General features: G+C 41.8%; 1 protein-coding gene across 2 annotated transcripts in view; it reads right to left on the bottom strand.

Annotated features, from left to right (window-relative positions):
• Nucleotides 1-14,237, bottom strand: part of LOC133623076 (BICD family-like cargo adapter 1) — a 47,826-nt gene that overhangs the window by 23,217 nt on the left and 10,372 nt on the right. For both annotated transcript variants that reach the window (XM_061986027.2, XM_061986028.2), the window contains exons 3-6: nucleotides 7,065-7,181; nucleotides 4,331-4,477; nucleotides 863-1,042; nucleotides 567-785 (exon numbers count right to left, since the gene is read on the bottom strand). In XM_061986027.2, the coding sequence (XP_061842011.1) occupies nucleotides 567-785; nucleotides 863-1,042; nucleotides 4,331-4,477; nucleotides 7,065-7,181 (663 nt within the window). The remainder of the gene's footprint in view (nucleotides 1-566; nucleotides 786-862; nucleotides 1,043-4,330; nucleotides 4,478-7,064; nucleotides 7,182-14,237) is intronic.

The raw sequence follows: 14,237 nt of genomic DNA, 5'->3' as shown, positions 1-14,237 counted from the left end.
CTACAGAAACCATATTAAAACAAAAAATTGATTTTTTTTTCCCCTCATCTTTTTCCATTTTTCATACATTTTTAAAAAAAGCTTCAGAGAGCCACTAGGGCGGCGCTAAAGAGCCGCATGCGGCTCTATAGCCGCGGGTTGCCGACCCCTGGTCTAGTCTCTTACGTGAATGAGCTAAATAATATTATTTGATATTTTACGGTAATGTGTTAATAATTTCACACATAAGTCGCTCCTGAGTATAAGTCGCACCCCCGGCCAAACTATGAAAAAAACTGCGACTTATAGTCCGAAAAATACGGTAATTATGAGCATCTGACTAAGGTCATTATCAGTTACTCAGAAATGATTAATTATTAATAATAATGTTCAATAATTACTCAGTAATTGCTAATTACTGAGTATACTTTGAATGCGTCATAATACAATTACAAAAAACATAAAATCCGCTTAGTGAGAAGAATTATCTTATCAGACAGAAAATAAGCAAATATCACCCTTATTTGAGATATTTCATCTTACTTAGATTTCAGTTTTTGCAGTGTAGAAATGAAAAGTAGCATTACCGTGGACTCGTTGCCATCAAGCAGGTTCTGTGTCAGCCTGCGTAGTTCTAGCAGGTTGGCATGAAGGCTCCCAGTAGGTATGTCCTTGGCTGAGGACGTCTCCGAGGACTCGTCCATGGAAGAATCTGTGGATAGCGCAGAGTCTGTGACGTCGTTACCCCGGAGATGGGAGCACAGTGAGCGCACCTCACAGTAGGCCTGCCATAGTTGAAGACGCAGCTGGAGGGAGAAGACAAAAGCAACATATGTGGGGATTGGAAAGTGGGTGTCTAGTTTGTAGTTGTTGTTGTCTTTACCTGCTCCCTCTCCTGCTCCTGCTCCTCCTGTTCCATACTTTGTTCTATCTCACACAATAGGCTAGACCGGTGAGGGGTGAGGCTTTGCAGGCTGTTCTCCTCTGTTAGCTCCTCTAGTTGAGCTGCCAGCTGTCTGTGGGACAACTGAACCTCCAGAAGCGCCACCTGACTCTGCTGCAACTGGACATGACAGAAGAGTCACAACCAGGCTTAACAACTCCAAGTACAGTGTCTGCTAGCAAGAGGTAAGAAACAAAACATTATTTAAAAAAAAAAAAAAGAAGAAGTGTGAAAGAATGGTCTTCTTCACAACAAGTGATTTTATATAGAATAGAATAGAAAGTACTTTATTGGGGGAAATTCAGCACCACAGTTCACTCACTATAGACAATAATAAGACAATGTAAATATAATATAATATATATACAAACTCCGTTTCCATATGAGTTGGGAAATTGTGTTAGATGTAAATATAAACGGAATATAATGATTTGCAAATCATTTTCAACCCATATTCAGTTGAATATGCTACAAAGACAACATATTTATATGTTCAAACTGATAAACTTTTTTTTTTTTGCAAATAATAATTAACAATAATTAACAACACGTGCCAAAGTAGTTGGGAAAGGGCATGTTCACCACTGTGTTACATCACCTTTTCTTTTAACAACACTCAATAAACGATTGGGAACTGAGGAAACTAATTGTTGAAGCTTTGAAAGTGGAATTCTTTCCCATTCTTGTTTTATGTAGAGCTTCAGTCTCTGCTGTCGTATTTTACGCTTCATAATGCGCCACACATTTTCGATGGGAGACAGGTCTGGATTGCAGGCGGACCAGGAAAGTACCCGCACTCTTTTTTTTACGAAGCCACGCTGTTGTAACATGTGCTGAATGTGGCTTGGCATTGTCTTGCTGAAATAAGCAGGGGCGTCCATGAAAAAGACGGCTCTTAGATGGCAACATATGTTGTTCCAAAACCTGTATGTACCTTTCAGCATTCATGCATGTTCGTCCTTCGTTTTCGAAGATGACCAGGTGACTTCACGTTGATTTGTGTGTGCGAAGATGGCTGATGAGGCCAATCCTTGTATGACCGGCTGCAGTGAGGGCAGGTTATGGCTGGGGGGTGGCTGGCAGAGAGGGAGGGACTGTCTCTGTACTTGCGGAGCTTTCGCTTCTGTTCGGCTTCATGGATGAGTTTTTCCTCGAAGTCTGCAACACCATGCCAGACTGCAGAGCGCCAGTTTGAACGGTGTTGGGCATTGGCTTCCCATGTCTCTGGGTCCAGACCACAGCCCTTGAGACTGGCCTTTAAGGTGTCCTTAAAGCGTTTCCGCTGTCCGCCGCGTGAGCGCTTTCCATGGTGCAGTTCACCGTACAGGAGCATTTTTGGTAGGCGTTCATCGGACATGCGGCAGACATGGCCAGCCCATCTCAGCTGGAAACGCTTGAGGATGGCATAGATGCTATCCATCTCAGCCCTGAGGAGGACCTCGGTGTCTGGGATCTTGTCCTTTCAGCATTAATGGTGCCTTCACAGATGTGTAAGTTACCCATGCCTTTTGGCACTAATGCACCTCCATACCATCACAGATGCTGGCTTTTGAACTTTGCGTCGATAACAGTCTGGATGGTTCGCTTCCCCTTTGGTCCGGATGACACGATGTTGAATATTTCCAAAAACAATTTGAAATGTGGACTCGTCAGACCACAGAACACTTTTCCACTTTACATGAGTACATCTTAGATGATCTCGGGCCCAGATAAGACGGCGGCGTTTCTGGATGTTGTTGATAAATGGCTTTCACTTTGCATAGTAGAGCTTTAACTTGCACTTACAGATGTAGCAACGAACTGTATTTAGTGACAGTGGTTTTCTGAAGTGTTCCTGAGCCCATGTGGTGATATCCTTTAGAGATTGATGTCTGTTTTTGATACAGTGCCGTCTGAGGGATGGAAGGTCACGGTCATTCAATGTTGGTTTCCGGCCATGCCGCTTACGTGGAGTGATTTCTCCAGATTCTCTGAACCTTTTGATGATATTATGGACAGTAGATGGTGAAATCCCTAAATTTCTTTCAATTGCACTTTGAGAAACGTTGTTCTTAAACTGTTTGACTATTTGCTCACGCAGTCGTGGACAAAGGGGTGTACCTCGCCCCATCCTTTCTTGTGAATGACTGAGCATTTTTTGGGGAATCTGTTTTTATACCCAATCATGGCACCCACCTGTTCCCAACTAGCCTGCACACCTGTGGGATGTTCCAAATAAGTGTTTGATGAGCATTCCTCAACTTTATCAGTATTTATTGCCACCTTTCCCAACTTCTTTGTCACGTGTTGCTGGCATCAAATTCTAAAGTTAATGATTATTTGCAAAAAAAAAAAAAGTTTATCAGTTTGAACATCAAATGTGTTCTTTGTAGCATATTCAACTGGATATGGGTTGAAAATGATTTGCAAATCATTGTATTCCGTTTCTATTTACATCTAACACAATTTCCCAAGTCATATGGAAACGGGGTTTGTATTTTGATTCTCAAATTATAAGTAGAGAAAAGCGGTCTACCATGTACAGTTCCAGCGGAAAGTTTGTTCGCTGCTTCTTTTGTCTGGTGCTTACTATATGTTGTCATCTTAAGCAAGCACTTTTAGTAATATGGATTAGGACTTGAGGTGATTGACTTGTGCGGGTTGTCGGCAGAAACAGGTTCCACTGCATATGAAACATATTGACATGTAATATTATTACAAACCCCGTTTCCATATGAGTTTTCAGCAAGACAATGCTAAGCCACATTCAGCATGTGTTACAACAGCGTGGCTTCGTAAAAAAGAGTGCGGGTACTTTCCTGGCCCGCCTGCAGTCCAGACCTGTCTCCCATCGAAAATGTGTGGTGCATTATGAAGTGTAAAATACGACAGTGGAGACCCCGGACTGTTGAACGACTGAAGCTCTACATAAAACAAGAATGGGAAAGAATTCCACTTTCAAAGCTTCAACAATTAGTTTCCTCAGTTCCCAATCGTTTATTGAGTATTGTTAAAAGAAAAGGCCATGTAACACAGTGGTGAACATGCCCTTTCCCAACTACTTTGGCATGTGTTGCAGCAATGAAATTTTAAGTTAATTATTATTTGCAAAAAAACAATAAAGTTTATGAGTTTGAACATCAACCATCTTGTCTTTGTAGTGCATTCAATTGAATATGGGTTGAAAAGGATTTGCAAATCATTGTATTCCGTTTATATTTACATCTAACACAATTTCCCAACTCATATGGAAACGGGGTTTGTAGTTCATGGATGCATGTATGAAAATATAATACATTTGCATGAAAATAATTGAATTCTGAAGTGCCCACTTTGTTGTATTAGGTTGTATTTGTAAAAGTCTGCTACGATTTGGTCTGGCGTTCGATTTCGGAGCTTCCACAAATACCTTGTTTCCCATCTTAGTACCTGTTGGTCTTTCTCGTGACACTGCCTCTCCAACACCAGCGTCTTCTCTCTGAGGTCTTCTACGGTATTCCTAAGCACTTCTTTCTCCTCCAGCACGACCTGCATCCGCCGTTCCAGCTCCGTCTTCCTCTCCGACAGCATTTTAATCTAAAACGTTCAGTATAGGTATTTAGAAATGACACCCCATTAAAAAGGATTATGGCGACAAGCTGAGGATTGTCTCGGTTTTCTAGTGGAAAGCAGACAAATGGACAGCCACTGAATTGATTAAAGGCTAAAGATTGTGTTGTCCCGTCTCTGAGGCGAGCTTTTACGCGAGATTAAAAGCACTCCCACTGGCCTTATGAATGCTTGTTGCCTAGCACAGGCGTAGGCGGTTGTAGCCACCCTCATCTTAGGAATGTCTTGGTGATAGGATAGTGCCTACACAAACCTTTTATATCAGCTTGCTCAGCAAGTAACGACCTTCACCTCAACATAGTCTTCACAGCGGGACTTGTATTGTTTTGGTCTGTGCAGAGTTCAACATTAAATGAACTATTGTACGGTGCCATGTTATCCCTTCTGGTTTTGACCCACATCTGAACCTACTTGACAGAGCTGCAGCTTCACACAAGAATCAGTTGCTGTTGCAAAACACATGAGCATGCATGCCACGTTCTGGATGTTTAAGGCCACCGCAGGCTATTTATCAAAAACAGGGCAAAGCCAGTTGTCATCATATAAAAATAGAGGATATAAACAGCAGGATTCCCCAGACATTGCAATGCATTAGTTAAATTTAGAAAAACTGAACAAGTAGAGGCTGTGGGTGTTTTCCTTCCCAGCTGTCACATTACAGAAAAAAGGGATTGAGTAAGTGTTTAACTGTACCAGAATTAACAAATAACAGCAAACATGAGCACGTGGCTGATGTCACAACACATCTCATGTTCCTTTTTGGATGCATGACCTTTGGAAACAGGGATTGCCAAAACAAATGATTCATGTAAGTATTGGAATTGATTTAACTTTCGGGTTTTTAATTTGTAGATCACAGCCTTGCGAGACATTGCAAAAGATCCAGTTCAAATGGAACTTTGGTACAATCCTTGTTTCTACAATAGAAGCTACATGCAGCATGCGTTATGACCAAATGACGGCATTCGCTAATCACTCACTTCTAGTCCTTGCTGCTCCAATCAAGAGGGAGGAGCAGATTACAGAGAGAGAACACATTATGAGAAGACTGGTTATTTCTAGGATAGGGTTAGACTTAGTTTCGGGATAGCATTAGCAGTTAGGGCTAGGATTAGCAGGGTTAAGGGGTTAGGGTTTGGTTGGTTAGGCGTTAGGGGCGATAGAATTAGGGTTTGGGGGGGATAGGTTTATGGTTTTGCAATTAGAGGGTTTGGGTTAATTTACTGTTGGGGTTAGATGTAGGGTTGAGGTACAGTTAGGATTAGGGCTAGGGTAGGGTTACGTTTAGAATTAAGGCTGAAATATGCTCTTGGTGACAAACTCAGGCAGGCTCCTCCCACTCCGAAGCCTCTGGCGGACCTTGATGTGCACCTCCAAAAAATTCATCATCTTCATACTTGCCAACCTTGAGACCTCTGAATTCGGGAGATAGGGGGGGGCTTGTTGCGGGTTTGGTGGTAGCGGGGGTGTATATTGGAGCCCGGAGAGTTAGGGCTGCAAGAAATTCTGGGTATTTGTTCTGTTGTGTTTATGTTGTGTTACGATGCGGATGTTCTCCCGAAATGTGTTTGTCATTCTTGTTTGGTGTGGGTTCACAGTGTGGCGCATATTTGTAACAGTGTTAAAGTTGTTTATACGGCCACCCTCAGTGTGACCTGTATGGCTGTTGAGCAAGTATGTCTTGCAGTCACTTACGTGTGTCTGTTGAAGCCGCATACAACATGTGATTGGGCCGGCACGCTGTTTGTATGGAGAAAAAGCAGACGCCAAAGGCAGTGCCATCACGGCACGCCCTCAATGTTGTTGTCCGGGTAAAAATCTGGAGAAATTCGGGAGAACGGTTCCCCGGGAGAATTTCGGGACGGGCACTGAAATTTGGGAGTCTCCCGGAAAAATCGGGAAGGTTGGCAAGTATGATCATCTCCAGGTTCTCCACATGTTCTTTGGCTCGACTCATTCAGGGGTCGCACAACCCACCTTCACCAACGTCCTCTCCTCCGGTTTCGGAGCAATATACAATAAAAGGGACCGCTATTTCAACATTATTTGTTCCAGCTCCAACAATAATGTGGATGTGCTCCAGTCGCCAATGTTTACGACTTCTACATGTACACACAGGAAGCTAACGGTTAGTCAACGAGAGTTGTGGTTGTCATCAGCCCCGCGAAAGAGCTGTAAAGACGCCATCAGAGGGGACACAAGCTTTGTGATGTGAGAGCATATTTCAGACTTTAGGGGTTTAGGGTTAGTCAAATTATGTCATTTTTGCTTAACTAGCACCAATTCGCAACAGAAGTGATCCATAAACACATCACACATAGAGCAGGTCCAGGACTTTGCTAGTCTTACATTAAAGAGAACAAATTGAACCACACAGAGGCAAGCACTTGGCGACGGAGGAAAGGGAAAATTCCGTTATGGCAAGAAACTTGAAACAGAAACCAGGCCCAGCGGGGTGGTCGTCTGTCTGGGCCCGTTGAGACAGACAGACAGACAGAGTAGCGGGACAGAGGGTAGGTAAAGAGAGAAACAAATATTGTTGATAATGGCTTACTTCAGCTTGTAGTATTTCTAGTCGTGTCATGTGCTGGCTTGCAGACGTATTCTTCTCCCTGAAGTCATCTCGTAATGAATGGACCTGAATGGTTAGCTGCCTCTCCACCTCAGCAGCCTGAAACAATGTTCAATTTGAGTGAGAACATCTAGCATCTCTTTAAACAGATAACAAGAACACCAACACAGCTCATAAACCCGTCAAGCCATTTAACTCGCCACACAAGAACAGACAAACACAATAGAAAAACCTGCAGAATGACCAGTGCTAAAACTTCAAAGAGAACTTCCGAAACAGCTCAAGCATTCATATTTTCTGAATGGTGTGCGGGTTTGGGTTGTAAACAGGGTCAATGTTTGTAAAGTGTCAAATACAAGAACACATAGGGCTAACCTTGTACTCAGTTAAGCTAGTGAAGTAGAACAGAGGATTAACAAATACCTCCTCCTTAGGGGAACATTTGGTTAGGGTATTTAAATGTAAAACTTCCCACCTAATGCTCTTCCGGTAAATAAAGCAAAACCTCAGAGGTTCATGGGCTTTTTCCAGAAGCACTAAATATTTCCCTGCTTGTGCAAACATGTGTTTGTGCAGACTTGGACAGCATCATCCTTGCGTGTGTCATTAAAGGACTTGTGGGATCAGGCTACATGACACCTGACTGAGCTTCACCTGCACTCAGGAAGCTGATAAACAGGATGATTTCCATGGCAACAGCATTTGAAAAATAGTTCACTTTTTCAAACTGGCTAACATGTTGAGTGAGGGTTTGAATCTGCCCTTCTCTTGCATGTTTTCCCATGTGTGTAATCAGGGACTAAATTGTCCACATGTGGGAATCTGAGAGTAAATGTTTTTTATTTATATGTGTCATGCGATTGGCTAGCGACCAGCATACTTGCCAACCTTGAGACCTCCGAATTCGGGAGATTGTGGGGGGAGGAGTATATTTATAGCTAGAATTCACTGAAATTCAGGTATTTATATATATATATATATATATATATATATATATATATATATATATATATATATATATATATATATAAAAATAAATACTTGAATTTTATATATATATATATATATATATATATATATATAATAAATACTTGAATTTCAGTGAATTCTAGCTATAAATATACTCCTCCCCCCACAATCTCCCGAATTCGGACGTCCACAGTTTCCAAAAACAATTTGAAATGTGGACTCGTCAGACCACAGAACACTTTTCTACTTTGTATCAGTCCATCTTAGATGAGCTCAGGCCCAGCGAAGCCGACGGCGTTTCTGGGTGTTGTTGATAAATGGTTTTCGCCTTGCATAGGAGAGTTTTAACTTGCACTTACAGATGTAGCGACCAACTGTAGTTACTGACAGTGGGTTTCTGAAGTGTTCCTGAGCCCATGTGGTGATATCCTTTACACACTGATGTCGCTTGTTGATGCAGTACAGCCTGAGGGATCGAAGGTCACGGGCTTAGCTGCTTACGTGCAGTGATTTCTCCAGATTCTCTGAACCCTTTGATGATATTACGGACCGTAGATGGTGAAATCCCTAAATTCCTTGCAATAGCTGGTTGAGAAAGGTTTTTCTTAAACTGTTCAACAATTTGCTCACGCATTTGTTCGTGAATGACTGAGCATTTCATGGAATCTAATTTTAAATTACCAATGATTGTCACACACACACCAGGTGTGGTGAAATTTGTCCTCTGCATTTGACCCATCCCCTTGATCACCCCCTGGGAGGTGAGGGGAGCAGTGGGCAGCAGCAGTGCCGCGCCCGGGAATCATTTTGGTGATTTGACCCCCAATTCCAACCCTTGATGCTGAGTGCCAAGCAGGGAGGTAATGGGTCCCATTTTTATAGTCTTTGGTATGACTCAGCCGGGGTTTGAACTCACAACCTACCGATCTCAGGGCGGACACTCTAACCACTAGGCCACTGAGTAGTTGGCATGTGTTGCTGGCATCAAATTCTAAAGTTAATGATTATTTGCAAACCATTGTAGTTTGCACCATTGCAAACTACAATGGTTAAAGTACGTTATATATATATATATATATATATATATATATATATATATATATATATATATATATATATATATATATATATATATATATATATAAAATAAATACTTGAATTTCAGTGTTCATTTATTTACACATATATACACACACATAACACTCCTATCTACTCATTGTTGTATTTGAAAGTGCAATGCTTTGCAGCCAGTAGCACAGCCTTTGAAGGAGCATAGGTATGGGCAGCATCTGTGACATGTAATTTGCAGGAAAGGAGTGAGTTTAGGGTTGAATTGTCCATCCTACGTTCTATTCTCTGTCACTATCTTTCTAACCGTCTTTTCTAACCATACTGTTATGTTTTTGGACATTACTACTTGCCGTAGTTTTGAAGCAATGCATGATGGGAATCCGGATGTTGTGTGTCAGTGTATTAACGTGCCGGCTGGAATAAACACACGCTGAGAAATAGCTCCGTGCCTGCCTGCTTTATGGGTTATAGATAAACCTATGGATAATGGAGACATATATAATAGTCTCCTTCTTGTTGTGTGCGCAGTTGCGCACTGAGCTCCAAAAGCCGTAGATGTTATAATGTGACTGGGCCGGCACGCTGTTTATATGGAGGAAAAGTGGACGTGACGACAGGCTGTCCTCACTCAGGTCCGGCTGGAAATCGGGAGAAATTCGGGAGAATGGTTGTCCCGGGAGATTTTCGGGAGAGGCACTGAAATTCGGTAGACTCCCGGAAAATTCGGGAGGGTTGGCAAGTATGGCGACCAGTCCAGAGTGTTAGCTGGTATAGGCACCAGCTTAGATCGGCTGTGTAGAAAATGTATGGACAGACTTTCTAAAACTCATTGAGAAAATCTTGTCTGAGTTTAGATATGGGTACATGGCATACAAACGATTATAAATAAATAATGTTTTGACTGACACTGTCACATAAATAAGTTCAGCACCATACTGAAGGAGAAACCTCTCTCTAATAGTTTGCATCTTATTTTTACCCAATCAATCAAGATCTGAGCCAGAAGGCAAAGCTCTCGGTCTACCGAGCTATCTACATTCCTACTCTCACCTATGGTCATGAAGTGTGGGTCATGACCGAAAGAATAAGATCGCGGATACAAGCGGCCGAAATTAGTTTCCTCAGAAGGGTGGCTGGCATCTCCCTTAGAGATAGGGTGAGAAGTTCAGTCACCCGAGGGAGACTCAGCGTAGAACCGCTGCTCCTTCGCTTGGAAAGGAACCAGCTTACGTGGTCCGGGCATCTCGTGCGGATGCCTCACGAGCGTCTCCCTAGGGAGGTCCTCGTTACACATACTGGGAGGAGACGCCGCGGCAGGTCATGGACCAGATGGGGGGATTACATCTCCTCTCTGTCCTGGGAACGCTTCGGGATTCCCCAGGAGGAAGTTGCTAATGTTGCTCTGGAGAGGGAAGTCTGGGGGTCTCTGCTGGAGCTGTTGTCCCCGCGACCCGATTCCGGATAAGCAATTGAAGATGAATGGACGGATGTATCAATTGGGTAACTGAACAAATCACACACATATCAATCTCATGCACTAATGTTTTGCACCATTGCAAACTACAATGGTTAAAGTACGTTTCGCTAGAGTAAACATGAGTTCTCGAGGTTAAGGAAGATTTTTTACATCATGTCTTACAGTACCTGAACTGTGACACTGGTCTATGCAGAAACCAGCTATGCAGCCGGTCATGTCCACTTCAGGGTCAGGTCAAAGCCATAACCTGACAAACTAAATGGTGGCAGACTCAGATAATGACTGACTGACCCATCATCTCACTTAGTCTACCTATAAATTTGAATCAGGGCAGGACAAACTAGCAAGGCACAATGTGTCTGCAGCATTCAGGGCGGCAAATTAGGACTCTTGGCAGAGGGACATATGCCTTGTAAAACCTTTTCTCTGTCCACTGACTAAACTAGTATTAGACCGTGTGTGGACCGGGTACATGTGAATATTTACTGCATGGCAGGACTTCAAGCAAACAGAGCAAATCTGTCAAATATAACCCTGCAGTGGTTTAGAATTAGGACTGATCAAGCAATGACTTGTGGCCTTAGCTCTCCTGGAATGTTCTTGATTTTAAGGCAGGATTGATTTGTACAAGTAGATGACTTATTTACAAATGTGTTCAAATATGTCTGAAGGCTTTACAAAGAAGAAATGCATGTGAAAATCTATTTACCCTGTCCCTTAGAACAGTCATTACTTCCTAAGTACCGCATATGCATTCTAAAGATCGACCGATATGTTTTTTCCGGGGTCGATACGATACCGATTATTACTAGTTAAAGAGGCCGATAACTGATATTTGGAGCCGATATTCATTTGCAATAAAAGTTAGCTAAACATAACTAGTTTACTTCACTAAACAGCTGGACAAGTGCTGCTTTGATAAAAGATATATTTTACAAACAGAAAGTTACAGGAATGTACACATAATCCCATGTTTACATCTCATTGTGCAACATGTGAATGTTTTAGTGGGACCTAAATGCGATATCTGAAAGGGGTACAAAGTATTTCCAAAGCAGGACCCCCCACCTAGTACAGAGCTCATGAAAAACAATATTTTTTGTTATTGTCATTGTAAGTGGGCCAAAACACTTATATTAGAAAATAATCTTCATGGAAATGACTGCTGTCATTTGATTATAATAATAAAACATTTAACTTGTTATTTAGTCAGGTTTGGGACTGGTTTACTGCTGGTGTGGCCACAGTTCATGTGCATGTCTGACGTCGCTCACAGGTGCGCCACTGAATGCTCAAGGAGCTTTTGCGTTTGCTCAAGCATATGGAAAATTAGAGGGAACATTGTTTGGGAGTATCCATAATACGCCGATAGAGAGAAGTTTTTATTTACACGATGAGTCGCGTGTGTCTTGACCTCCGCGGCGGAGGCTTTGTCGAACCCTAAAGCCGACTCACCGAACCCCTAGATCGAACCCAGGTTAAGAACCAGTGACATAGAGGTAGAGCACTGTTCCACATAGAGAGAACTGAGTAAAGAGACAAGGTCTCAGTTGCATTCTCTCCTCCTGCATTTGTCATTGCTGCCAGATTCTACTGTAAATGTAAGTGGTCTGTATATAATTCACATCAGAGCTCAAGTGCATCAGAGTCCGCTTGTTTGGTCCGCGCCAGGGTTTGAATGATTGTTAGCGCACACACACCAGAGTTTTCTTTAACTGACCCAGCATGACAAGTATGAATGCAGCACCAATAATTAACTTGAGTGAGGGGCTAAGTTGTGTTGGTTGCCAACTGGCTGCATATGGCAAGGCTATTAGGAAGGATTATAGCCTAATCCTCTCTGTGTTGCATCTTTCTCTACCTCTTACATCACTGCTTGTGGATGATGCTCCTTAACACGTTAAGGGCATACTGTATATATTCTCCTCTTTCTTGACACCCTTGGCTCATCCGAAGTCAAACAGCATTAGTATCAATCAATCAATCAATCAATCAATCAATCAATCAATCAAAGTATATTTATATAGCCCTAAATCACAAGTGTCTCAAAGGGCTGTACAAGCCGCAACGACATCCTCGGCTCACATCAAAACATAAATCAACGTTGTTGCCCTAGGGCAGGGGTCGGCAACCCAAAATGTTGAAAGAGCCATATTGGACCAAAAATACAAAAACAAATCTGTCTGGAGCCGCAAAAAATTAAAAGCCATATTACATACAGATAGTGTGTCATGAGATATAAATTGAATTAAGAGGACTTAAAAGAAACTAAATGACCTCAAATATACCTACAAATGAGGCATAATGATGCAATATGTACATATAGCTAGCCTAAATAGCATGTTAGCATCGATTAGCTTGCAGTCATGCAGTGACCAAATATGTCTGATTAGCACTCCACACAAGTCAATAACATCAACAGAACTCACCTTTGTGCATTCATGCACAACCTTCAAAGTTTGGTGGACAAAATGAGACAGGAAAAGAAGTGGCATAAAACACGTCCTAGAAAGTCGGAGAAAGTTATACATGTAAACAAACTACGGTGAGTTCAAGGACCGCCATAATTAGTAGGACAAAACGGCGCTCGCCAAATACTCGAATCAGTGAAGCATGTTTAATATAAACAGTGTGCTTTATAACAATTAGGGAGGTTTGTGTCATGTTTGTCCTCCTACAGAAACCATATTAAAACAAAAAATATATTTTTTCCCCCTCAACTTTTTCCATTTTTCATACATTTTTGAAAAAGCTCCAGAGAGCCACTAGGGCGGCGCTAAAGAGCCGCATGCGGCTCTAGAGCCGCGGGTTGCCGACCCCTGCCCTAGGGTAAACTGGGTAACACATGGCTCACTGACAAAGCTTAACCTATTGTTACTATAACAATCTACAAGGTTAATATATGTTGCCTCTCTTTCTTCCCCTCAATGTTTCTGCTTTCTTTTGTATCTGTAGTTATCATTACGTATATGTATTGTTGCATTTGAACAACTGTATTGTTGATAATAGAGGTAAATTATTGGTATTGTTCATTATTAATAGCGCTATTTCTATTGGTATTTGTATTGCTCCATTTGTAGTGTAATAATGCTCATTGTTATTTCTGTATTATTATTTATTTCGCTAACTGCTTCTTTGCTATCACTTTTACCATCATATTTGTACATATTGTATTTGCTGATGTTGCTCTATTGTTTGCTGTTGTTGTTTTTGTCTCTCTGTCTTATCCCCCTCTTGTCCCCACAATTTCCCCCTCTGACTTTGTTTTTTTTCTCTTTGGCTGCACCAAATAATAACATAAATACATTTAATAAAGTCAAATACAAATAAGGCAACAAGAGAAGTATCCTACACTTCTCTTTTGTAAAATAAATCTGAACAGCCGATATGGGCATCTACATCAACTTAATTGATGTAGTTTAATAGCCTAGGTGTTATTTTAGAGTCTTGTTTTGGTGCTCTGATAGACTCATAGTTAACAAGGTGGAGTTCTATGGGTGTTTTTTATCTTCACTTTTATCGTTTTCGCCATAAATGTCAGGTGATTGTGATAGTCCATATCACCCATCCCTACAGGCCTTGAATTTGACACCTGTGGTCTAAATGCCTTAAAGGACCATTACATTAATAACAGGAGA

The sequence above is a fragment of the Nerophis lumbriciformis genome, linkage group LG12 (assembly GCF_033978685.3).
Source record: "Nerophis lumbriciformis linkage group LG12, RoL_Nlum_v2.1, whole genome shotgun sequence".
NCBI classification, from domain to species: Eukaryota; Metazoa; Chordata; class Actinopteri; order Syngnathiformes; family Syngnathidae; genus Nerophis; species Nerophis lumbriciformis.
This window is presented reverse-complemented; position numbering and strand designations above follow the sequence as displayed.